The sequence below is a fragment of the Anabrus simplex genome, chromosome 9 (assembly GCF_040414725.1).
Source record: "Anabrus simplex isolate iqAnaSimp1 chromosome 9, ASM4041472v1, whole genome shotgun sequence".
NCBI lineage: Eukaryota > Metazoa > Arthropoda > Insecta > Orthoptera > Tettigoniidae > Anabrus > Anabrus simplex.
This window is the reverse complement of record NC_090273.1, coordinates 86592485-86619637: the sequence shown is the minus strand read 5'-3', so window position 1 is coordinate 86619637 and position 27153 is coordinate 86592485. Positions and strand designations below refer to the sequence as shown.

At 39.0% G+C, this 27153-nt stretch overlaps 1 protein-coding gene across 7 annotated transcripts in view; it reads right to left on the bottom strand.

Moving 5' to 3' along the window:
• Nucleotides 1–27153, bottom strand: part of Ufd4 (ubiquitin fusion-degradation 4-like) — a 716632-nt gene that overhangs the window by 360858 nt on the left and 328621 nt on the right. For all 7 annotated transcript variants that reach the window (XM_067153526.2, XM_067153530.2, XM_067153527.2 and 4 more), the window contains exon 11: nt 1817–1999. In XM_067153526.2, coding sequence (XP_067009627.1) covers nt 1817–1999 — 183 coding nt within the window. The remainder of the gene's footprint in view (nt 1–1816; nt 2000–27153) is intronic.

Here is a 27153-nt window from a genome sequence, read left to right as displayed (position 1 = left end):
AATTCAAGAGGTCCCACTATCGGCAGCCCTGAAGATGGTTTTCTGTGGTTTCCCATTTTCACACCAGGCAAATGCTGGGGCTGTACCTTAATTAAGGCCACGGCCGCTTCCTTCCAACTCCTAGGCCTTTCCTATCCCATCGTCGCCATAAGACCTATCTGTGTCGGTGCAACGTAAAGCCCCTAGCAAAAAAAAGTCATCTATAGGACAAGGAATAACCGGAACACTTAAGAAAAGGCTAAGCAAACAATTGATAGGGAATCTGCTATCTGAGCAACAGCCCTATATGCATACCATTGATGTCTGATTGATTGATTGATTGATTGATTGATTGATTGATTGATTGATTGATTGATTGATTGATTGATTGATTGATTGATTGATTGATTGATTGAGCAGCATCATATGACCTCTCACTATATGAACACTGAGGAGATGTTCGGAATTGTATCCAGGCTTTTGGCACAAAATCTAGTGATTAGAAATATTATACCAACACCAATTCCTACCCTGCCAGCCAACATTCTGTTGGTGAAACTTCTCAACAGGACTCAAACCAGCTAACCACATTATCAGTCCATAAAGGACTGAAGCCTTAATGATCATGGCCACCAGGAATGTTATAATAACAACAACATGGCCTCAACTACCACGCGCAGAAATTTCATTTGACGCTACTTAGGCTGTGAGGATGTCAATTTTGACGTCTGTTTCACTCTACCAGGGCAGAGAAACGTATCTCCATTGTGCAATCTATGGCCGAGTTCTCATTAATTTGCTCAGGTGAATAGCTCTTACATGGGGAATTCATACAACGTGCAGTGATGAACAAACTTTTTTTCCACCCTTCAAAAATCCAACTACCTCTGCCAAGTTTCAACCCACAAGCTTGGGATGTGAGGCAACACTAAAATTTACACACAGTTGGAGATAGCTTGAAGTAAAATACTCTTCATCAAAAGAACTTAATCCAGAATGTATTACGATACAAAAACACAACATAATACGATACTTGAGTATTCCAAGGTTGACAACCCTGTCTGGAATCAACAATAATATTCCACGCTTCTGACTTAATCTACCTCCAGTAGCTCATGATCACTGCAGTCGCGCTCGAACATCCATAGCAACCACCGGAAATATATATTTACGACGCTTGTAAGTTTTACTAAGAAAATGTTCACCTACTTCTAAGTTGCATACAAACTTCAGTATAGTTGACCATCCTCTCTGGGCATTGTGAATTTGAATTATCTCTCCGTACATCCTTTGTGTCACTATGACCGAATTTGTTATCCAATTACTTTTCACGAGGAACAATCTTTGCTGCGGAGTGTACTGCATTTTCAACAAAAGGAACTATTACTCCACTGCAACAATGAACAGACAGTTGCCAGTTGCAAAACACCTGTGCCGTCTCATGACACAAATTAAACTCTGAATGATCCTGTCCAACAAATTAATGAAGCTCCTCAAACTCCAACATGATACATGGATAAAACTCCTGTGCATAATTTTAAAGGAAAATAACTGCAAAAAAAAATATTTTTTTTTTTTTTAGCAACTGAAGAAAAGCATATTGTCATTGCACCTGGAAAGACCGCTATGTGATAATATTTCAGCTTAAGAGCAGACATTTTCTATCCTTTAAGTTTCAGTACTGCATTTCGTTCTATATGATACATGTGCTCAGAGGTAGTATTTCTCCCCTCAACATCGTCGCATAATGGTACGAGGTGAAACGACGATATATTTTATATAAATAACTGTAGTAGTAGTAGTAGTCTTAGTACAAATTACTTCATAGTGACATTACCTGGAGATTGTAATATTGCTGCCACCTCACGATGTCCTTCATCGATTCGTTCGCGAGCTTTATCCAGAGGTGTTTTGCCATCTTCATCTCGTAGGTCTGGATTTGCACCATGTCGCAGCAACACCTTCGCAATGGCTGGACGGCCAAAACATGCTGCATAATGTAAGGATGAAGAACGCTGACCTGGATGCCACAAAACATTTATACATTATATAAAACACAATTGCCAACAAACTAAAACTAAAGGGCTTCTTCAGATATGTTAATGGTCTCGATACGCAATGCCACCTTCATTTATCACAGCTGTATTGGGCACTAGTGATTATCACTCTCTTTCAGTGTGGAGAGCAGCAGAAAACTGACTGCACAAACAAATGATAAAGGATAAATTGCAATAAATGGACAATACTGCATACCACCATTGTACTCGCAAAACTCATTATGCACCAGGAAATCCGAAATAACGTTAGGCATCATTTCCCAGAACTTGCAACATGAATTCCGTGAATTCACATATTGGCATAAAAAGGATAATTCCTAAGATAGATTGAACAGATAATAGGTACCTCATAGATATTGCTTGAAAGCAACATAAATGTCATTTATACCAAAGCAATTAAGAATATCATTCGAAATACTCTGACTGACAGAGCAAATGCAACACCAAGGAGGAGTGGTTCGAAAGGGATGAAAGTTGGGGAAAAAACAGAGACGGCACGGACGAATAATTGATGTTTATTTCAAACCGATATGCAGGTTACACAATGCGCACGGCATCGACTCAGTAGGATGTAGGACCACCGCGAGCGGCGATGCACGCAGAAACACGTCGAGGTATAGAGTCAATAAGAGTGCGGATGGTGTCCTGAGGGATGGTTCTCCATTCTCTGTCAACCATTTGCCACAGTTGGTCGTCCGTACGAGGCTGGGGCAGAGTATGCAAACGGCGTCCAATGAGATCCCACACGTGTTCGATTGGTGAGTGATCCGGAGTGTACGCTGGCCACGGAAGCATCTGTACACCTCGTAGAGCCTGTTGGGAGATGCGAGCAGTGTGTGGGCGGGCATTATCCTGCTGAAACAGAGCATTGGGCAGCCCCTGAAGGTACGGGAGTGCCACCGGCCGCAGCACATGCTGCACGTAGCGGTGGGCATTTAACGTGCCTTGAATACGCACTAGAGGTGACGTGAAATCATACACAATAGCGCCCCAAACCATGATGCCGCGTTGTCTAGCGGTAGGGCGCTCCACAATTACTGCCGGATTTGACCTTTCTCCACGCCGACGCCACACTCGTCTGCGGTGACTATCACTGACAGAACAGAAGCGTGACTCATCGGAGAACACGACGTTCCGCCATTCCCTCATCCAAGTCGCTCTAGCCCGGCACCATGCCAGGCGTGCACGTCTATGCTGAGGAGTCAATGGTAGTCTTCTGAGCGGACGCCGGGAGTGCAGGCCTCCTTCAACCAATCGACGGGAAATTGTTCTGGTCGATATTGGAACAGCCAGGGTGTCTTGCACATGCTGAAGAATGGCGGTTGACGTGGCGTGCGGGGCTGCCACCGCTTGGCGGCGGATGCGCCGATCCTCGCGTGCTGACGTCACTCGGGCTGCGCCTGGACCCCTCGCACGTGCCACATGTCCCTGCGCCAACCATCTTCGCCACAGGCGCTGCATCGTGGACACATCCCTATGGGTATCGGCTGCGATTTGACGAAGCGACCAACCTGCCCTTCTCAGCCCGATCACCATACCCCTCGTAAAGTCGTCTGTCTGCTGGAAATGCCTCCGTTGACGGCGGCCTGGCATTCTTAGCTATACACGTGTCCTGTGGCACACGACAACACGTTCTACAATGACTGTCGGCTGATAAATCAAGGTACGAAGTGGGCCATTCGCCAACGCCGTGTCCCATTTATCGTTCGCTACGTGCGCAGCACAGCGGCGCATTTCACATCATGAGCATACCTCAGTGACGTCAGTCTACCCTGCAATTGGCATAAAGTTCTGACCACTCTTTCTTGGTGTTGCATTTGCTCTGTCAGTCAGTGTATGTGGAGTACAGCGACTTTTCATTTTGTGATTTCCTACTGTAAAATTTAAAAGTCATCAATCATCTGGGGAAACACAACTATGTATCAGAATGTTAAACACATCAGCTGCAATGTATTGGGCTTTATAGTAGAGATGTGATCAACAAAAAGCTGTACCGGAACCAAACAGCTAATATTATAATTGGAGACGTAACCGAAGAAATCAAGATACAAAGAGGTGTGAGACAAGGCTGTATCCACACTCCGATCAGTTTCAACTTACATTCTAAAGCTATTCTCAAAATGCCCTTGATAAAGGAATCAAAGTCAACAGGAAGCAAATAAATACCATCTGCTATAGAGATGACTTCATGATATCTGCTGACAATTCAGAAGACCTTCAATTTCTTTTAACAGAACCAATGAAGTAAACAATGTGTTTTGTCACAGAATGAACACTAAATTTTGATACGGAAAATGAAGCTGATTACTTGCAAAACAGAATGAACATTCAGAAAACAAAATTTATGGTAATCAGCAAGCAGAAAATCTCCAATGCTTGTACCGTTCTGGACAGAAACACCACTGAACAGGTGCCACGTTTCAAATATCTAGGATGCTGGCTAACAAAAGAATGGGACCTGGGTGCAGAAATCAAAACCAGAAGCAGTTTTTCAAAAAGTAGATTTCAAAAATTAAACTACTATCTTGTGTTCAGTCATGACCCCCGATCAAAACTCCTTCCCTGCCAGCAAACATTCACATCTTTTTCCAACAATGGGACTCAAACCGGCTAACTATAGTGTCAAGCCCTAGAGACGTGATATCTTAATAATCAATGCCACCAAGCAGATACTAAGTAAACTTGTATCTTTGCATTCTTTGAGGTGATGCCGATTTTTTCAGGAACAACCTGCCAATCTTAAATCTCTGACAGTTCTAGGAATCGAACCTGGGCCTCAGAGGATGGCAGTTAGTAACACTTAACATTACACTAAGGAGGTGGACAGGAGAGCACTGCAGAAACTCTGCAGCACCCACAGCTAATTTACAACCATTTCTGCTAAAAACCCTCCAGAATGACATATAACATACTTAAACACAATATTAAAGTTCACTTGAACAATCAATGCATCAGCATTTTAAAGAACAATATAAGGCCCATTCTTGTTATATTAAATGAACATTAACAAACAGGAAGGGAGAAAAATTCCAAATGTCACCCTATTTCTAAATTTGAATCCTTTCATCCCACTCGTTCATGCATTCAAGGGTTTAAAAAAGAAATACAACTATTATACATTCTTTACATATCTTCTGCTTTTCATTTGAAATCATAGTGTATCTAAAAGCCGTTTATGTGACTGCAGGACTAAGAACATTCCAACAGAGAAAGTTCCGTAAAATGACATGCACCATTAGCCAATTTTCACATTATTATTTACTTTCATGGTTCCAATAACATGCCCCATTACATTCCACACCAAGAACTGCAATTTGGATTTACTTCATATCAAATTATAACACAGTCAAACCACAACCAAGTAGAAAGATAATAATGAATGCCCCAGGTCATCCTTTTACATGCATGAAACGAATCAATAACAATTAAAATACCACCTGTGTTGATTTCCTAATGAAGTCATACTTTTCAGTCAGAGCTATTTAGCTCATATCTACCGAATTGTCAGTTCTCAGACTCCGCCTACCTACTCATCAAAATTTGAATAATCTCCACTCCCATCACAACAAATATTGCAGGTGAAAATTTGAAATAAAATCTCTGCCCATTTCATATGTTTCACCTATAAATCTCTTTTCCAATAAGATGATGTCCTTACTGCTCTACATTTCTCTATGTTTGTAGACAATCCAACACAAGTGGAATGATTGGTATTAAGAATACCCAGAATTTCAGTCTACCAATATGTAGTATATTTAAGTAAAACGTAATCTGCCCTTCAATTTATGAAGAGTATTTTAAAAAAAATTAATACTGAACTCTACATGGAAAGGCAAAGTCTTCAGGGCTTTTGAGTCACTGTCAAATTTTGACAAATGTCAACTGATATATTACACAACATGATGAAGGTATCACCAAGGCAGTCTACTGTCCGTAAGGAACTTACCTTTTCTACGTTTCAGATTACAGTCCTAAAACCTTGAACCCTTCTTTATACCAATGATATCACGCTAGCAGCCAAAGACCCGCATGATCTTCAATGTCAAACCAAAGAATGGAATGAATGACTGGCAAAATCTGTGGCTTGGTTCTAAAAGGGCCAATGTCATTTTTTTTATCGAAATTCAGATATTAACTGATACAAACGCGTTTTATCCTGGCTTGATACATGTTAAAAGGGCCAATGTCTCTGTTAAGTACTAAACGAACAGTTAACGTTTAATTAAATAAGCCCTTGCCAATAATATTAGATTAACAATAAAGATTAGAGACCTGGCCATTTTTAAAGAATACGATAGAAAAAATTAGCGTTTAATAAAGTGACTTTCACAAAGAAAGTATAAAGTTATTTAAAGTTAGTTGTTGAAAAAAATAATTGGAAAACTTCAAATGCTCATAGCTCAAAAACAGGTTTTTTGACATTGGTCCTGTTAGAACCAAGCCACAGAAATATGGGCAGCAACTCAATATCAAGAAAATCAAATATATGACATCAGACTTGCAAGAAATCAGAACACTCCAAATTGATAGTGAAGGAACTACACCAAAGTGATGAAATTTAAATATCTTGTATCTACAATTAATGGTGATGCCAACTTATTAAAGAGATGAATAGAAGTATTAATCCAGTCTAGATGAAGTAGCAGATGGCATGTGCCTCCTGTGATTGTTGGATAAAAGATCACCTCAATTCAAAGATTTATCATACAGTTTTTTGCCTTTTTAGATTCTACAATACAGAATGCAGGCCAATTACCAACTACAATAGACTGATATATTACACAACAAGATGAGCACTAATCTACATCTTTACATTGTCTGCGAATGAATCAAATGGATACAATGGAGTCACAATGCAGACCCTGTCACTAGGTTGCACAATTATGAAAGAGGAAAATTGTGTTTAAAAGGAAAACAGAAATTTAGTTCAACACCTCATATTCCGGACAGTGAAAGCAGAAGTAAAATATATTTCAGAAAAAATGTTCCAAGAAACACATTTTATGTGGTAGTTAAATTTTAGGGACTGCGGACATATTTGGTGTCAGCCCTGTGGTGTAGGGGTAGCGTGCCTGCCTCTTACTCAGAGGCCCCAGGTTCAATTCCCGGCCAAGTGAGGGATTTTTACCTGGATCTGAGGGCTGGTTCGAGGTCCATTCTACCTATGGGATTAAAATTGAGGAGCTATCTGATGGTGAGATAGCGACCCCAACCTAGAAAGCCAAGAGTAACAGCTGAGAGTTGTTCATGCCAACCACACGACACCTCGTAATCTGCAGGTTTTCGGACTGAGCAGCGGTCGCTTGGTAGGCCAAGGCCCTTCGAGGCTGTTGCACCATGGGGTTTGGTTTGGTTTGATTTTGAGCATATCTGGTTAGCAATTCTACATACCTGTGAATGTAGAAACCAATAAATAATTTGCAATAATGCTGTGCTTGTACGGCTTTATTACTATTATCTGGGATTACATTAGGGTCATACAGATTTTGAATCAAATGTTTTGACGAGGAAGAAGAGACTTAAATGTTAGAGCAATATACTAACACAATTTTTTTATTTATTTTTTTATATGTCTTATGGCGACAATGGGATAGGAAATGCCTAGGAAGTGGAAGGAAGCGGCCGTGGCCTTAATTAAGGTACAGCCCCAGCATTTGCCTGGTGTGAAAATGGGAAACCATGGAAAACCATCTTCAGGTCTGCCAACAGCGGGGCTCGAATCTACTATCTCCCGATTACTGGATACTGGCAGCACTTAAGCGACTGCAGCTATCGAGCTCGGTACAACTATATATAACTTCATACAAAAATAGAAGAGAACTGTAACACCACCAGTGAATCTGCCTGCATTGAACCCTTTGGTAAAAATTGGCTCAAAATGGAATTTACTGTCTTAGAGTACCGTGATTTTGAATTTCTGAACAGCACAAAAAAGCAAGCAAGCATATAACAACTCCAGTCCTTGGGAAGGTGGGGAGGGTGGAGCCGATTCCCGTAATTGCCAGAAATCTACGACTGGCAGGAGGGCTAACATGTAGTTGAATAGGTACATGCAGCCACCTGCGTTAGGGGTGTGCCTGAATAGAGTTGCATCACCTCGGGACAAGGATACAAATTTGCTTTACATTTACCCCTCTGGTACTATCTGATGAAAACCAAGATGATTTATTTTTTCTTTTTGAAAACATGCTTCGTCAATACATTCTCCACTTAAACTATAGCACTTAATCATGTAACTTTCATTATATCTTTTACTTTCACTCATACCTTGTCCCTATCACAGCTGGAAATTCTACCCGATGAGAAGTAAGCCCGTTAATTGACTCTCGAGACTTCAATATACCAATTTTATTTTATATTATAGTTAAGTTTTTCAATTGGCTTTACTTTGTACCAACACAGAGAGGTTTTCTGGTAACAATGGAATAGGAAAGGGCTAGGAGTGAGAAGAACAATGGCGTGGCCTTAATTATGGCACAGCCCCAGCATTTGCTTGGTGTGAAATGGGAAACCACGGAAAACCATCCTCAGGACTGCCAACAGTGTGGTTTGAATCCACTATCTTCTGAATGCAAGCTCAGAGCTGCACGCCCCTAACAGCATGGCTGACTCTCTTGGTTTTATCCACTTTTAACACCAAGTATTATCTCTTAATATAATCTAACATTCACTGGTCCACTCTCTTTAGAGAAACTAAACTGGCTACTATTAAGCAACTGAGACTGCAAACTTAAATCCAGAGACCATTAGCATTACTGTCATACAGGGTAGCGCACGAATAGTTCACACATTTAAAAAACAAATATAAAATGCAATTTATGTACTATGTTGTTGAAATTTCGCGCACACCTTCGATGTTTCATGAAAATAACTGGAGAGGTGACACTGTTGCTTTGTTTCTGAATGCCTCCATTCCAGTGAGCGTTCTGTCATGGCCGACTTTCCGTTCAACAGCGTGCCGAAACAGCTATCTGTTTTCAAGCTGTATTTCAGACTAGGTGGGCTCCAGCAAGGAACGCCATCCTTCGCTTATACAGAAACTTTGAAGAACAAGGCAGTGCGAAGGAAGAAAAGTGACCACGTGCACCAGCAGTTCAGTCTCCTGAAAACATCGCTGCGCCGAGGGTCGCCATGCAGCGCGGCCCATACAGTCAACATGGAGAGCTTCAAGATCAAGTGGAATATCGCACCATTCAGTTCAAAGAATGTTATACGATAACCTTGAATTGTACCTGTACAAAATGACTGTTCTACAGAACCTAACAGATCCTCACAGGCAGAAGAGATTGCAGTGCGCCTTATCGGCTCATGATAAAGATGAAGTACTGTTTAACACTTGGTTCTCTGATGAAGCCCATTTTCACCTCAACGGGGCAGTTTATAAACAAAATGTGTGGTTTTAGGCTACAGAAAAACCAGCCATTATTCATGAAGAAACCACGTATGGGGAAAAAGTGAGTGTGTGTGTAGCTCTGTCAAGTCATGGGTTAATTGGACCATTTTTCTTCAGTCAGACAGTTAATGCACAGCGATACAAGGACATGCTGGAGAATGAATTCATGCCTCAACTTCTCGCTACAGAGCTCCCTATTCATAAGCAGTGGTTTATGCAAGATTGTGGCCGTTGTGGAACAGCAATGAACAGAAATCACTAAAGCAACAGAAGTCCTTGTGATATAAATTTTGTTTTGTTACCATTTAATTTTGTCTTGTCATCATGTTGGGTAAACAAAAACATTTAAAGAACTGAAGTGTTTATCCTTAGCAAATTATTGTATGAAGCTTTCATATTTAAAAATAATTAAATATTTAGGCCTATGAAGAAATGGACTATGAAGATTTATGTTCTTTTACATTTCCTGATTTAAATTTTATTATTTTGTTAAGTACCGTCAAACGGGGCGATTTCAGACAGAGAGGTGGTTTCAGACAGTATGGTAGATTTGCCGTATTTTGTTGCATAGCAATGAAACGCCGCTGCTTAGCACTTCCGCGCGCGTTTGAGTTTGATCTTGAGGTTGTGTTTCCTGCGTTCGCGCGTTTGTTTACGAGTCGACTTCATACTTGGGAAAATTTCCCGCGTGCACTGGCGTTGTTGAAAGTTCATGCATTATCATTAAGTGGATAGTTTTGATTGTCGCGACTGGAATGGATGCATTATAACTATGGTTTTCAGCAAGATCAACTGACTGAAGTGTTTATAAACGATTGCTGTGAAATTTTGGCATGATTTAGTGAAAAATAGTGTTTTACGCACATTTTACTGAAAATTGAAAGCAGTCTGGGTGATTTCGGACAATGCCTAGAAATTATCAGATACAGAAAGAAGCTGCTTCAAGGTGTATTTACGAACCAAGATTATTAGAAAAAGCCGTACGTGATATTAAAGGTGGCAAGTTGTCTTATAGGAAGGCATTTGCTTTGTATGGAATGCCTTGGTAATCCCTACAAAACAAAGTGCAGAACATACTTCCAAAAAATGGGAAGGCAACCAGTGCTAAATGAGGAAGAAATAAATGCTTAAGGAAGCTCAGTCACCCTCCGGCCATGCTCCAATACAACCTGCTACTTCCCGCCGCCGCAAATAAAATGTTCTTCCTGGGAAGTCGATTTTTGGTCGTGACTTCCGCCGAGACGAAAGCAGGGCAGAAACAAGTGATAGTGCTGGCAGCAGCATGAGGATTAATGCAATGAAGCACACAATGAAAGCAATGACGTTCTGGTGTGGCAAGAAGAGGCTTTCCTTGTTGCAGATTATAAATACAAGTTTGAGGAGCAAAGAGCATACGAGGCAGTATTTTGGCCTGGTCTGAAATATTCGTTCAAGGGATGTGGATGTCAAATACTTGCACCCACATAAAAACAACAGAAAAGTGTGTGTTCCCTAACATCTCTGATGAGGATACAATAGCTAAAGGAAAAAATGTCAAAAATACTTCCAGCCCAAGTTGAGAAGAGAGGAATGCTTATTTTCAGAGAAAACTTATTTTAGATTTATAGGCCGTGGCAGCTACATGTTCACTGTATCGACATTTCTGCATTAAGATTTGTATCGTTTTTTAGAAATTAAGATCTTTCAGTAGGGTTTCTGTGCAGTTTATAACTATTAATATTTCAATTTAGACCGGAAAATTTTACATTTACCTTGTCAGAAAATAAATATCGGTCAGTAACACATTAAATTTAACATTGCAATGATTTTAACCGGCTAGTCATGTTTTGGACACCCTCAGAACACTTTAAATATCACAACACTAAATCAAAAAGAACGAAGAATTAAAATAAAGGACTATTTGTGTCCGAAATAGTGTAATACGCTTTGAAACTTCGGACAGTGGTTTTAAAAGCATGTGCGTCCGAAATCACCCCAATGTACGGGGTGAATTCGGACACACTTTTTTGTTTTCTCAGGAAAACGTGTGGGCATATATTTTTTGTTTATAGGGTATTGTATTCATTGGATATATTCCTCATTATTAGGATGGCAAACAATACCATTTAAGATCCTTTTTATGAGTTACGGCGAAAATAACCTCAAAACCGTCCGAAATTACCCCGTTTGACGGTATAGAAAGGGATGTGGAATTTTTATACATGACTTGTGAGGCAGGGTGTGCCACGTGTAAGTGCCCCTTTCCTGTCGTTTTGTAATATCCGCGAAGATGCAAAGTCAGCAGAAAGGATTATTCCAGAAGATAATTATCATTGGCCAAAATTCAAGTGTTTTTATTGGCCAGTATATTAGGATTTTTAATTGGTGAATGTGGCAAACTGGAGTGTTGCTATTGGTTATTTGTAATCACTCTATTTCCTGTTTGTGGTTCCTCACGTGTGCGAGTTAATTTGTCCGTGTCTTTGAATTTGGAGCACTACAGCGGGCGGACGCGTTTTGCGTCCGTCCCGCAATGGGTCTTCAGCCGGCCAAGGTAAGCGCTGTTTTTGCCTTATGTTATTTAAATGCATTCTTGTGTTTCGGACTATTCCCACTTAACGTAACTTCAGTAATTATGTAGAATATCATCTTTTGTGCCGGAGTTTCCTCTAGTTTTCCACATTTTCCAAAATAGACCATTTATATGACTTAGCAATTATGCTAGTCCGCAACGTGTTGTTTTCAGAGGCAGGCCTTCTTTTCTAAGTCTAGTTGTAATTGTAAATAACTGAAACACTTTCTTGAATAGTGTAATTAATTTTGTTTCGTTCGAGGTTGCCTCCTTTCATTCTGTAAATTTAACCTTAATGTGAATCTCTATGTCAAAGTTTGTTCGTGACCGAAAAACCTAACTGTTTCCCTTACACATCTTTTGTTTTGTATCTCAAGTATCAGTTAATCCGCAGTTCATTTATTTGTTCATTTATAATTGTATGTTCATTTTCTCAATAATTATTTGTCTGTTGGGTGTATTATTGAAAGTCTTTTCTCCCCCATAATGTCATACGTTCCCAAGGACCTCATAGGGATTCCAACACCTTCCACTCTCCTCTCTTAGTTGTCATTTTTAGACCTGTAAGTGTTCCCTTGTATTTGATTTAATATTGCGTACCGAAGGATACTCGTCACGTTTCCATGTTCTGATGTGAATTCTCCGCTGCGGTGTCATTGTACTATTTCCTTATTCATATTATTAAGTGTCTATATTATTATTTACTATTTCCTCATTCACATTTTATTAACATTTATTATTATTATTATTATTATTATTATTATTATTATTATTATTATTATTATTATGTGTAGGCATAATTGTCCCGATCACGGTTACAAAGATGTTGCAACAACTCACACAGCTAACGATGCTTTGAGGAGTAGTTTTTGGTGATCATGTAATATCTCATCGTTACCCACAGTACAACAATGGCGGATTCTTCCGGCCTACTTTAAGCCCAGATTTAAATCCTTGTGATTTCTTTTTATGGGGCTGTTTGGAAGAAAAACTTTTTGCTTCAAGACCTCAAAGCTGCATGGAAATGTGTGCTCGGATTGTGCAGCTCTGCAGTGAAATTCATGAAGACCTGTGCCGCAAAGTCGTCAGAAACATGCGTACTCGTCTCGAAGAGATTGTATGCCGAAGTGGAGGCCACATTGAATATGTGATATAGTGAAATGTATTTCCATGGTCCAAGCTACCTGTGTTTACAATTTCATTAATGTTCTGTGAAAAATAAAGTTGATATTCTAAAATTAAATGTGTCAGCTATTCGTGCGCCACCCTGTATAAGAACTGTTTAGATCGAACAGTTATGGAGAAAGCAATATGATAATATGAACCTCATAAAAGGATAAAACGTTATTTCTATTGCTGCACCTTAGTAACATGCTTGGTGCAAAAATGCTTGTCAGCCTACATGATAAATACTACAATGCAGAATTGCTTTGTAACGTGCTCCTGCCATAACCCCTCGATCTATGTTTCTACAAGCTTCCGGAAATACCGCCGCATCTATGTCTCCGTATACTCTGCAATATCCACGTTTCTACTGGACTATATGCTTTCTACTATTATTATTATCTGTTTTTGTCATCTATACCTCTACATATCATTGGATTAACCTTACTTTGTGCTCACCCATCTTTCCGCTTCTGCAACTCTCAACATACTGACTGTCGTCCTGTGTCTGCTTAACACAACCTACGTCATCTGCCACGTCACTTAAATCTTCTAGAATAGACTGGTCTTTGCTTCCGGGCGGGTATATACTGGACTGCCTTGCCCGTCTTAAGCATACTGGCATCTACTTGTGTAAGCGAGAGAGAGAGAGAGAGAGAGAGAGAGTGTGTGTGTGTGTGTGTGCGCGCGCGAGTGTGGAGGGGCCACTGACCTCGCTCGGCTTACCGTGCGATGCGGATTCCATTCCCATCCAACTGGAAAAACTTTACATCGTCGGATTTGGGTAAGCTAAAACACTTCAGATGCAAATTGTTGGAAAACTTTAACTTAGCCATTCAGGCGTGTTGGGTGTTAACACATTCACTACCGTAGACGCCTTAAGGCGTTTAAAAGCTGCCCATGTGCGGGACCGTATCCGGTTAAGGCGTTTAAGGCCGCGTGATGTAAACGTCATTTGAATTTAACGCAAAATTTGCACAAAGTCTTAGTTTGTGGTGAAAACCATAGACGGCACATAAATGACCAGTCCCTCGCCCTGACTACCTGACCAGAGGGTACATTCCAAAGCTTTCTTTTTTTTTTTTCTTTGAGCAATCACAGACCCAAGCCAGTCATGATATTCTTGTGAGAATTTGTAGTGAAGTGAGTTTTTGTGTCGCGACAAGATGACGAGTTACAAAGACAATATTCGAAGTGAGGAAATTGAAGACATACTACTGAACGATGACTCCGGTGATGAACTCATCCCTGATTTCAGTGATGGCGATAGCAATTCCAATGATGGGCAAAGTGAAATTCAGCACATTCAAATAACCAATACACATCCGTCTTATCGCCCGCCTCCGATCAATTTCACTGGCCGTGTAGGATTAAATGTCGAGATCGAAGATAGCAACGAAGTTATGCCTTTCGTCAATTTATTTGTAAATGACAATTTCCTTCAATATATATGCGATCAGACAAACCTTTACGCGGAACAAGTTATTAGTGCAGCGCCGCGTCCTTTCACTAAACATTCTATATTTCAGATGTAGAAACCGGTCGACGTAAATGAGATGAAAAGGTTTTTTACGACTAATGTTTGTAACAGCAATAATTCAAAAACCAGATTTGAAAACATACTGGACAGAGGACACTATTTTCGGGTCGCGAAACCAGGTGGTTCTGTGGAAAGTGTGGTGTGCCCCTCCATCCAGGAAAATGTCAGACCCGGTACCACAGCCTCAAGCACTACTAGTTATCATCCTAAAGGTATGTTGAAAATTTTAATATTGTAGTTACGATAGTTTTCTTACAGTAACATTTAATGTAACATAGTGTGCTATAAAGCAGAGGGGATTTGAAAAGGCTGGGCTGGAGGTTTAAAGCACCCGCTGAGGAGCCGGTAGTGAACGTGTTAATACACTCTTGATTTTCAAAGGCCTTGGTTCGCGTCTAAATTCTTACAACTTTCTACTTATCAAAATTACTTTTTAATTACGTTCTGCAAATTAATTGATGTGGACTGAGGGTGAACATCGCCAACAGAATTTTTTCAGCTTTGAAATTTCGACACTAATTGGCGGATGAGCTTTCTCCAGTATTGTGCACTCGGAGTTCCTTTTTCTTCCTTTCGTGTCCTTGTTGTTTTGATCCTCCTCCTTTCCCTCCCCTTTCTCTTTCACTAGGATCATTAGGTTTTTGTAAAAACGCCCTGGAGGTGTTTGATTTGTAATTGTGGCCAAATATTATAATCATCGTAGAAAAAGGACAGTTATTTTTTCAAAAGTTTTGTGTCTATTTCCCTAGGAAGAGATGATTATGTATGAAACCATTTTTTTTTTTTTTTTTTTTTTTTTTTAATTGTAACTAAATCCTGTGTAGTAGTTCCCTTGTACAGGTAAAATCTACAGCGAATATTATCGCGCGATCATGATGTATGAAACGTTTTTGTAAAATTGTAAACAATCCTGTGCGGTAGTTTCCTATTACTTTCCTCCTGTTAAGGGAAGCTTGGGTATCGCTTTGGTGATACACGTCCAGGATCTCTCTCGGACCTAGTGTCCTGTGTGTAGTGTGCAAAAACATACTATTCCAATTATTATTATCATAAAAAGAAGGTGCTCTTTCTAAAGTTTTATGATTATTTCTCTAGAAAGAATATCATCTGAGATAACCGTGTATGGAACATTATTTGAAAACTGTAACAAAGTCCTGCGTAGTAGTTCCTTTTTACCTCTTATTCATGAATTGTTAACTTTCGTCTTAAGGGAAGTTAAAAAAAAAAAAAAATTGGCTTGGTGATTTATGTCCAGGGTTTGTTTCGGACCTATTTGGCTCCTATGTTTATCATTGTGTATTCTGCCAAAATTTTACTGTTCCAATACAGATGTTTGTCTAAAACTATCGAATGGTAATATGTTCTTTTTGTTTGGTACCCACCACGGAAAACCTCTCCCACTATCCCCCAACCCCCCAGTACTGCTTCTTGTCACTCTGCTTGTTCTCTTTGGTTGATGCGATCGACTTCTTGGTGCTATTACTTTGAAATCGTTTTGATTCTTCTAAAAGCAGTAATGAAAAATATACCATGCAGGAAACTTGAAATTTATCTTGTTTTGCAATAAACGCCACAGCTTTACGCAGGCAATTCGTTCAAGAAGAAATTTTAATTTACACACTGATAATTCATAAAATGAGGCAAATATCTTTCAGTGGCAGGAAAGGAATTCTTCTTTGATGAATTGTGGGAAATATGTTTCCTTTGGGGTCCCACAACCTGAAACTTCAAGAAAGAAGCTGTCCAAGTAGTAGAAATGAAATTTTTAAGAACATCGGTTAAAAAGACAAGGAGAGAAAGAATTCAAAATATTAAAATCAGAGAAGAGCTAAATATAGAACCGTTAGTACAGAACATACAGAAGGCAAGACTGAGATGGTTTGGATATGTAAAAAGAATGGGAAAGGAACGGGTAGCAAGAAAGGAATTGGAAAGAGAAGTTAAGGGAAAGAGACCAGTTGGAAGACTGAGAAGGTGGATGGATCAGATCTGGAAGGACATTAAGAGAAGCTGGATTGGTTGGGTGGAAGTATTGGAGCAGGAAAAGTGGAAGGACAGAAAGGAGTGGAGGAGGCTTATTAATCACACCCGTGCGACTGGAGTGAGACACTGACGATGATGAGCAACTAAATATTATGTAATAGCATACTATGTCGTTTTATATTTTGTTTTAGGTCGCACCACACAGATAGGTCTTATGACGCTGATTTGGATAGGGCAGAGCTAGGATTAGGAAGTAAGCGAGCATGGCCTTAATTAACACACAGTCCCAGCATTTACTAGGTCTGAAAATTGAAATTCACGGAAAACCGTCTTCAAGGCTGGTAACAGTGGGGTCTGAACCCACTATTTCCTGAATGCAAGTTAATAGCTATACATCTCAATCCACATAGCCACTTTGTTCTGTTAATGACAAACTGTTATAAATCACTGAGGTAAAGGTTCTTTAATATGAACGACGTGCATCACATTCTCACTCATTTAAACCGCAGAAATGTTTAAATGCGCATATGCTATGTAAATAAAATCAGAAAAAATTGAACAACTCCCATATTCAACTTCAGCAACATTGACTTTGAAATTTCTCATACTATTAAGTTCAACATTATTATACAGTGTGTCTGCAAATAAGTAACATCTTATGAAGTCTAACATGAGATCTTCACAAACAACTGTTAATACTGTACTAGAAATGTTTACATCAACTTTATATATAAGTACAACTTTATTAAGTCATTCTTATTAGACAAATAAGTAGCCGACTATCATTACCGGCCCTAGTGTTCAATAAGCAGATTCTTTTAAAAAAAGTGTATGTGTAGACCTCTTTATTCGGTAACATTTTTAATATGCCACATAAGCATTCTGCACAGAAAATCTGGAAATGAACTAAGAAAAAGAGGTACTGAAGGATAATTGCAGGGAAAGAAAGCATAACAAATTACTCCTAAATATTAAGTTTAAAATTATCGCCATAGTTCCCCGTGTGACACACATTACACAGGAAAAGGCTACATTGTGTGCGAAGATTAATGTACTATGTCAAAAGTCATTAGTTTTAAAGAACAATCCATATTTATGTGACACCATTCTTTCATACCGTTTCTAATTTGCATGGCTGAAAAATAAAAGAATGCAAAAAATATTTACAGGCACCATTAGTTAGAAAGCTATCAGGATCAAAAGCCTTCACACAAACCAACACAGCTGTTATTCAGGCAACAAGCAAAACCCCATTCCTCCTCTACTTTGCCAAATAATTCTGCACTTGGAACCACAAGAAAATCAAATACTGATAATTGTAAATTTAATTTTAATTGTAACTTTAATAACAACAATATAAATCTCATGAGGAATGATAATAGTACAACTCCACAATACTTTGAATTTGCAGTACGTTGATGCAACCTGCCATCGCAATGAATCAGCACGAGGGATTCAATAAAATGACAGGTTGATGCATTTATCAATGCTAACAGAGGGGAGAAACCGTTTCATGTGGTATGCTAGTATGCTCCATTTCTGTATGTTTCTCATGATTGATGTACTATGAGCATTCTGGATCCATGCTCATACAACAAATTTGTCTTCTATACGTTAGGAAACATTTCCACTGCTTCGTTTACTTTCTCAACCTCCTAAATACACTGTTCAAAGGCCTATAAGTGCCCTTTCTTAACTACCCCTGTCACTTAACCCTTGAGAAATTGCACAGGGTAAATTTTTGCTGAGAAGAAGAAAGACCAATGTGTTACATGGCAAGTTTATTTTTTCACGAGCTTGAGGACTCGCTTACTTTCAAGCAAACTTGTCCAGCACTTGTCTCGTGATTCATTTCTCTCCTACAATTAGTTCAGCTGTGATAGTTGTCTTATGCAATTGCTGCTATGTATGGAAAGTTATTACCCCTGCATGCCTGTCTACTAACAATAATTGGAGTCCTCATTTATTGTGTATTGTCGAATAGTGTAATATCAAAAATGACCAGAGGAAGAAGAATGGCAGAATAAAAAAACTGAGGCTTGTTTTGAAGTATCAGACGAAGATTATGTTGGAAATACATCTTCATGAGAAGAGAAATGTGTACAAGACAGTGATCATCACTCAAACTCGATACTGTGCCCGTTTCATCTTTGTGCCTCATATGAGCTTTGGTCAGTAAAGTGTGTCATCTAGCTAAGTGGAGATGTTCGAACAAAGTCAGCCAGCAAGGAACCTGAAGAACTGGGGTTTTTTTAATGTTGTGTTTTATGAGGCGTGTTCCCAGAGACCTTGCAAGTATTGATCCGCTCGATTCAGAATGCCCGTCAGCAGTGTCTAGACCACCTACAATAAATATAATTCACGTTGCGAGAAACTCTTCCGACGCAAGACTGGAAGAATATGGGTTACGCGTGTGAAGTACTAGGTGATTGAATTATCTGATCTAAATTAATAATTATTTATTAAAATAATGAACGTATTTTTTCTGAAGCAATCACGAATTTGAAAAGTGATACGACACAACACATTTTAGGAATTCAGCTGGAACTTACTGTGATCACGTGACTTCATGTTAAAAAAAATACGTGAGGAGATATTACTTCTCGTTCTCACACTCATGTTGCTTCGCACTCTTATCATCACCTTCCTATCTGAGACCAGGACGGTGCATTCAACAGACCGCTACGGACTTGTAGAAGTTACATATAGTTTGATTTTATCACGTGGCGTGGGCTACAAAACATATTCTCTGTTATATCAAGTTTCGCGTACTACTAAAAATATTGCTGCCACAAAGGATTACAATGCTTTATGAAGAGGATCACATTATTTCTTATCACGTTCGATGTGGGATTCGCCAGAATCTACAGGGATATCACACACACCTAGGATTGAAACCAGCACCATGACAGATTAAATTGGCGAGCCAGCTCCAACAGCAGTCAGCATGTGAAGGATAACATCATACCAACCAGCAACCAACATCACCAAACAAATGAATCTCTATGTTCCAGTTTGCAGAAAAAGATAAGTCGACTCATTAATTTTCCTTAATTTTGTGTAGTAATAGAGCTTTCAGAATACGGATAATTCTATATATTCTTCTAAATGAATTTTGATACAGGGACATGTACAGTTACAAGGATAAGAGAGGAATTCTACATAAATTAATCTCTTGGTTGTCGAGAAGATGCTAATTCAGGTATTAAGAATCATACAATTAAATTTAATTTGATTAATTCATTTAAATGTTAGTGAATATATCATAAAGAGTGTAACGTATTTATTTTGGGTTATTAATTACTCATGGCTATGGATTTGACTCAAATCTTCCCGAATATTCCGAAGCTCACAGTCTAACCTGATTTAAAGTTGTCATGAATGAATCCTATTTCCATGTAATGAGAGGATAGGACTTAATAATAATTCATGTAAAATATGCAACCGTATGGCAAAGTATAAAAATAATGCAATTAAATTTATGATTTTTGTGCCATATATTTGTGGGAGACTTGTATGTGTGTGGACTTGCATTCGACATTCAATGTTGTATCTACATGTTCCCAATATGAGAGTTAAATGACGTCGTCAAAATATATTTTTATTGTATTGTGATAATGACATTTGGAAGCCGAATTAGAGAATTTCTGTACTATAATGACTGCGTGGGAAGTTTAACATGTGAATTGGTGGTATAGATGGGAAGTTAAGGCACTTTATCGATATAATTGCCCAAGGATAAGCAGAGATACATTTAGGTAAACAAGGTCTACTTGATAAGATGTAATATGGTGTGAATTTAATGTGTTGTAATTAATTATCACAAGTATTTCTTTGCCACATGTAGAATGAGCCTTCATAAGAATAAATCAGGCCACATTTGAATGATGTTTCCGAAGAATGGCTTCCAAATATGTCAGTCGTAATTTATTAATGCCGACAGATGTGGAAAAATCATTAAGAATTAATTAAATTTCTTTTAGGAAAGATAACCCCAAACATGTCAGACATAATTTTCATACAGATAATAATAAGATAATAATAATAATAATAATAATAATAATAATAATAATAATAATAATAATAATAATAATAATAATAACAACAACAACAACAGTAACAGTAAACCTCATAAGATTAATTCTTTGGCTTAAGAGGAAGAATAAAGATGCAAAAGCTTTGTATATTCGTAGATTTTTGGGATATTTGCATGATTTGTAGTTAGCCAAGATGGCACCTGGGTGATTGTCACGTTTTACAGTATTCGACCATGTGATTTGTGTTTGTTTTTTTTAAAGTGTTCCATCATTGTGAATTTTTCTGGAAATAAACGTTGTGCTGAATTGTAAATAATTGGTGAAGCACACTGTTAATTTTTGTTGGATTAATTTATTTTATTGATGAACATGCAATGGTCAAATCTTGAGAATGAGTCCAATTATTTTATGAAATTAATATTTTGAAAGTGAACATAGTAAATTCCCAACAGATAATTTAAACTTGATTTTCCTTATGAGCAATAATTTCAATTTCTTCATTCAGTGAGACTTTCACTTAATTACGTCAACATCAGATGTCGATTCCAGTACTTAAAACTATTTCTTAATTTCCAGAAAGTTTTTGGAACCTGCAGATGTTCGATTATGTTGTCCTGAACGAGTCTTTTCCAAATTAAATTTTAACCTGCGAGTGATCGCTATATGAGATTTTCTCTCACATTTTTTATTGTGATATTACTTCACAGTGATGAAAGAGAGGTGACTGTTCCCTCTTCTAGCTGAGTCAAGTAGGCTGAGAGGATCTTAAACCAGTACTTAGATCAAGGTAAAAATCCCTGTCCTATCCAGGAATCAGGTAAGAAACATGCACACCACCCTTATACCACAGGGCCAGCACACAAAGAAATATGAACAAGAACACTCACAGGATAAAGACAATGAGGTAGAGGGTGCAACAGAAAGAGGATACTCAGGAAGATGGTGCAACAAAAAGAACAGACGAAAACACGAAAGGACAAGTGCAATAACCAGTAAATACTTCTGCCTAACCATCTTCACACAAATGTACTCTTTTCTCATCAATCCTAGTTTTACAGCTGAGAAGCCAGAGACAGAAACAAGGTTGTCAGGGGGCTGTATAGAAATGGATGCAGAACTGGGTCTGATGAGGAAAGAGCCCGTCTATGAGGAAGACATTCGAGAAGGAAGATATCTGCAGGGGTGTCCTTATCCATGTGTGTTTTCGTGGTTGTTCTCGTCTCCTCTTTTTGTAGTTTCCCCTTCCCACAATGCCCAGTCATTGTATATTGAATTTTCACGACCGCATTGTAATCGAAACAGACTTTCAATGTATTAGGTCGTGTTACGTACAATGCGGTCGTGAAAATTCAATATTCATTGACATGCCTCACAACGGGCGACTTCAGCGCACTCTACAGTGTGCTAGCAGCAGTGCCCGACCTGTAGCTCAGATCCTTTCAAACAGAACAAAGATGGCCTAGGCCACCATAGCTCAATTGGTAGAGCAACCGACGCGAAATCGGGAGGTTGTGGGTTCGGATCCCACTGGTGTCCGGCTGGCCATTTTTGTTCTGTACTTAACATCTCTTCAACACGTACTACATATACGTAACACGACCTAATACGTTGAAAGTGTTTCGATTCCAGTCATTGTGTTTATCTGTGTTTCCATTCATGTTCCTAATCCTTCCATACATAACTTCGTAAATCACTTGTATGTTTATTTCCATTACATATATTGGCTCTGACTCCTTTCCTCCTACTGTGTTTGTTCTGTAGTCCTTGTTTTGTTTTGTTTTTTCACCTGAATCCATCTTCATTGTTGGGACTAAGAAGAGATCATTGTAGAATAACATCAATAACTGTTGAGGAGAGCACATTGATATGAAGATGGAAGGTTCAAAGACTGTCCTTGTCCGTTCATGTCTCTGTTTGCCCTAATCTTTCTTTTTTTTAAATATACATGACTTTCAATACATATTTCGTCCAGCTCCATGGCTAAATAGTTAGCATGCTGGCCTTTGGTCACAGGGATCCCGGGTTCGATTCCCGGCAGAGTCGGGGAATTTTAACCATAATTGGTTAATTTCGCTGGCACGGGGGCTCAGTGTATGCGACGTCTTCATCACCATTTCATCCTCATCAAGACGCACAGGTCGCCTACGGGCGTCAAATCAAAAGACCTGCATTTGGCGAGCCAAACTTGTCCTTGGACACTCCCGGCACTAAAAGCCATACGCCATATTTTTAATACATATTTATAAACATATTATAAAATTAAGTCCCTGAAAGGTGTCTGTTTGTGCAGGCTAGTCTCAAGAACCATCAAATGGATTCTGATGCGTTTTTCACCGTTGCAAAGAGCATCTATTGGGCAAGGTTTGTACGAGTGGAACAATCTACAAGAAGAGAGAGGCAAGCAATGGTGATTTTAGTGAAGGAAATCAAAGAGAAAATAAAAAAACCCAGCTATACAAGTGTTTTTATTGTGTACGCTGCACAAACCATCAAACACCCCAAGTATGCATGGAATAATTTTGCAGCATAAAAAGAAAGCTCTACAAAACAACTCTGACTGTACATACTATCTGTAAAAGGTATCCCTTGACATGCATTTTTATGTTATAGTTTGCAGTTTAAAATTAGAAACCATATTTTAAAAATAGGCTTGTAGCCCTCATCAAAATGAACTGTTCATTCACTTCGATAATATTATAAAACAAAACCAAAAAAAATCTTTACTGTATAAAATTTACATGAAAAGTTTACCACTTATCACTGTTTGAAATATAGCACAGGAATTATTTAAATATTACACGGGGAGAAAGGAGCGAGCTAACAGGCAGGTGGCCACAAATGCACTGGATGAACTTCACAGAGTGCTAAGTATATACAGCAGGAAGAAAACAACTGATGATGTCTACTATGAAATCTCATAGGAACTATCGCCATAAATTCAAAATTTCTATTTGCATAGCTGGGACACATTGCAAATCTAAAATTGACCTCTAGTCTGTTCCACTAAAAGAATGTTTCAGAAATACAGGATGGCGCACGAAATGTCATACATCGGAAATGTTTTATAAAATGTGGAAACCTCGGCTCACAACCATGTCCTTATGTGAACAGAAACCTTATTTCATGTGTGATCCGATAGGCAGCACCACGTGTCGCGCATGCGTACCGGCTGTCAGTTATACAGCATGGCGGACAAAGGGAGATTGACGCATGAACAGAAGGTGAAGATAATGTTGTTTTATGCAGAAACAAAGAGCGTAGCTTGGACCAAGGAAAGGTTTCGTGTTTATTTCCGTACTCGGTGGGCTCCTTGCCGGCAGACGGTATACAGACTGGCCAGGCGATTTGAAACAGAAGGCAACATACTGGAGAGAAAACGGCCCCGCCTCAAGCCAGTCTGCTGCTGCTGTGAGAGTGGCTGTGGCTCGGAGCCCCTCCAAATCCACAAGAACTGCATGTGTTCAGCTGGGCATCTCTCTTTGGCCAATTCAGAGAATACTGCCATCTGACCTTCACGTGTTTTCATACAAAATGACAACAGGTCATAAACTAAGGGCGCTTGACAAGCAACGGCGAGTACAGTTTGCTGCGTGCGCTACTGCAGAAGGTAATCCCGTATTGCACAACACATGGTTCAGCGATGAGGCACATGTCTATCTCGATGGTGAAGTGAACAAACAGAATGTCCGGTTTTGGGCGAAAGAACGGCCTACTATTGTGCACAAGGTTGAAAGTCATGGTGTGAAAGTGTGTGTGGGCTGCAATTTCCAGTCATGGAATTATTGTGCCAATCATTTTCAATGACAGTCAACAGTGCACGTTACTTGGACATGTTGACAAACTGTTTCCTTCCAGAACTCTTTTCACGACTATCAATAGACACAAAATGGTTCATGCAAGATGGAGCTCATCCGCACACAGCAAATGTTGTTCTAGACTACCTGAATGAAATTTTGGGCCCCATGTGATGTCCCATCGATATCCCGAGCGTTGTCAGAGCGGCTCAATTTGGCCACCGCATAGCCCCGATCTCAATATCTGTGACTTCTTCCTGTGGGGATATTTGAAGGAGACAATCTACCGCCATAAACCAGAAACTGTACAGCAACTGCAAGCGGCCATTGTGACTTTTTTCCGAGGATTGAGTGAGGACTTGTGTCGTAGAGTGATCACGAACATGCGGGTTCGCCTCAAAGCTGTTTTACACTGAGAAGGTGGACATATTGAACATGTCCTGCAGATGGACTAACCATGCACATGCCAGTTAATGTTGTAACGCCATTTTGTATTCAATATGTTGTATATTACATATTCTATAAACAATTTCCAGTGTATGACATTTTGTGCGCCACCCTGTAGAAGACGGGTCTGTCGGGTTTTATCTGGGGCTTAACAAAATACCTTCCCTCATCCCATGACATGGTTTTGTAACACCACGGTCTGCATCATAGTCTTTGCTCTGTGTTCATAACCTATTCACAAACTGATTTGTCATTAAGATTGCTTCTTAATGCCATCAATTTCAGACTTACCTTTTGCACCTATCTATTATGAGTGACCTACTATCTAAATAGTGAAAGTAGTGTAGAGTTGTATATTATATCCATCAACCGGAAGAAAGAAATTAGAAGTAGCATCTCACAACAACATGTAACTGATGAAAAGACAAAACATCCATCAAAACCACCAAAAATTTCCCATAAAGCCTAAAATCAAATCTGATCTTGTTAAAATGTGAAAATAAAATTAGTATATATTTTATTACAGGCAACTTAACTGCAGCTACGTATATTGTGAATTCAATCACTTTCCAGTAAGGCATTATCCAAGCTCTTCATTAAATTAAGGTTTTACAAACTACCTTTCATCTACTTACGAAAAGACGTATGGATATTTCATCTGCTTATGAAAGAGGTATATGCCCCAGAACAAAATGTGTGCCTTACAACAATTTTCCAGTACACTGTGCTTTACACATTGGCAGCAGAGTGGCCTGTTGACAGATCACTGACTAAACATGCTGGAATTGCAAGACAAATTCATTGTCCAAGTCTCAGTGGTTTCCAAAGTTTTCTATGGGTCCCAAACAAGGGATATTGTTGTGAGCCCATTCAATGTTTAGAAATTATAAGATGACAACCTATACAGACACACTTGTTTTTACTTTATGGATGAGTTTCTACAGGATAGTGTTAATTTAGTTGCAATTCATCATATAATATCTCCTATCAGGGAAACCTGAAAATTACTGTTAATGAATATACGATGAATCCATGGCCATTGTTGGGTAAAGCAAATTTTCAAAGACCTTGCCAAACGTGATGTAAATTGGCAGCAAACGGTAGAACATCAGCTGTGGATGGACAGGACGAACTGGAAGGGGCTTGTAAACACCCAGACCCGGCTTGCTGGAGCGGAAAATCTATGATGATGAAACCACAGGTTTTTATAACAGACATCACCTAACTCCTGAGTATGAGAAATGATTGTGTTTGTGAAGAACTGTGAAAACAAAGATCAATGTAAACAGTCATTTATAAACAAATATGCTGTAATCCACCTTGCTACATTAAATCACTTTCATATCCTTGTTGTCACTAAACTTCATTTCTCCACCTACAGTAGAAACCTACCCAAACATAATTACAATAATAAGAGCATCCATGAAGGTGCTATGAGGGCGCTGCCAGGATATGATCAACAGGGAAAGGGAATGGGTGTCAAAAGTTTGAGAACCACTCGGCTATGCAATTCTACCACGTTCAGTCCTACCATTTAGTGTTCATTAATTACATTTTATGTTTTGTCCCTTCAGAAGGAAACTTAGTTTCCCATGCAGTGTAACCTGCAGACAGATCTCTGAAGGTAGGCAAGTACAACCATTTACAAATCATATTTAATGTCTTTTAACAGTAAGTATGAAGGAAAAATAACACATCAGAGCCAACAAAGTGTGCTAGTTAACCCATTCACCACTGGCCTATGTGATATGATGATGATGATGATTCTTGTTGTTTTAAGGGGCCTAACATCGAAGGTCATCGGCCCGGCCTATGTGATAATTAGCACTTTAAGATGCAGAGACAGTCTTTGTCGTTTTGTGTTTTATGTTTGCCTTTTCCTCCTCTTTCCTCTGCTCTGTTTTCCCACATTAGACTTTCACTTTGTTTATTCACATGTGTTCTACAAGGTGTATCATAACTATCTTCATAAAAGGAAAGAAAAATTCCACCTAATCAATACATTTATTTTCTTGTAAACTATTACAATCTAGGACCGGTTTCGACCCTTCATAGGTCATCCTCAGCTATATCAGAATCACATTTGCATTTCTATCTTATACCTCTGAAAGACCTTCATGATGTATTGTTTCATAATATTTCAGTGAAAACTTATCTAAAAACTTACAAATTTCTAAGCGTTGTGTTAAAATTAAAATTAAAATTACA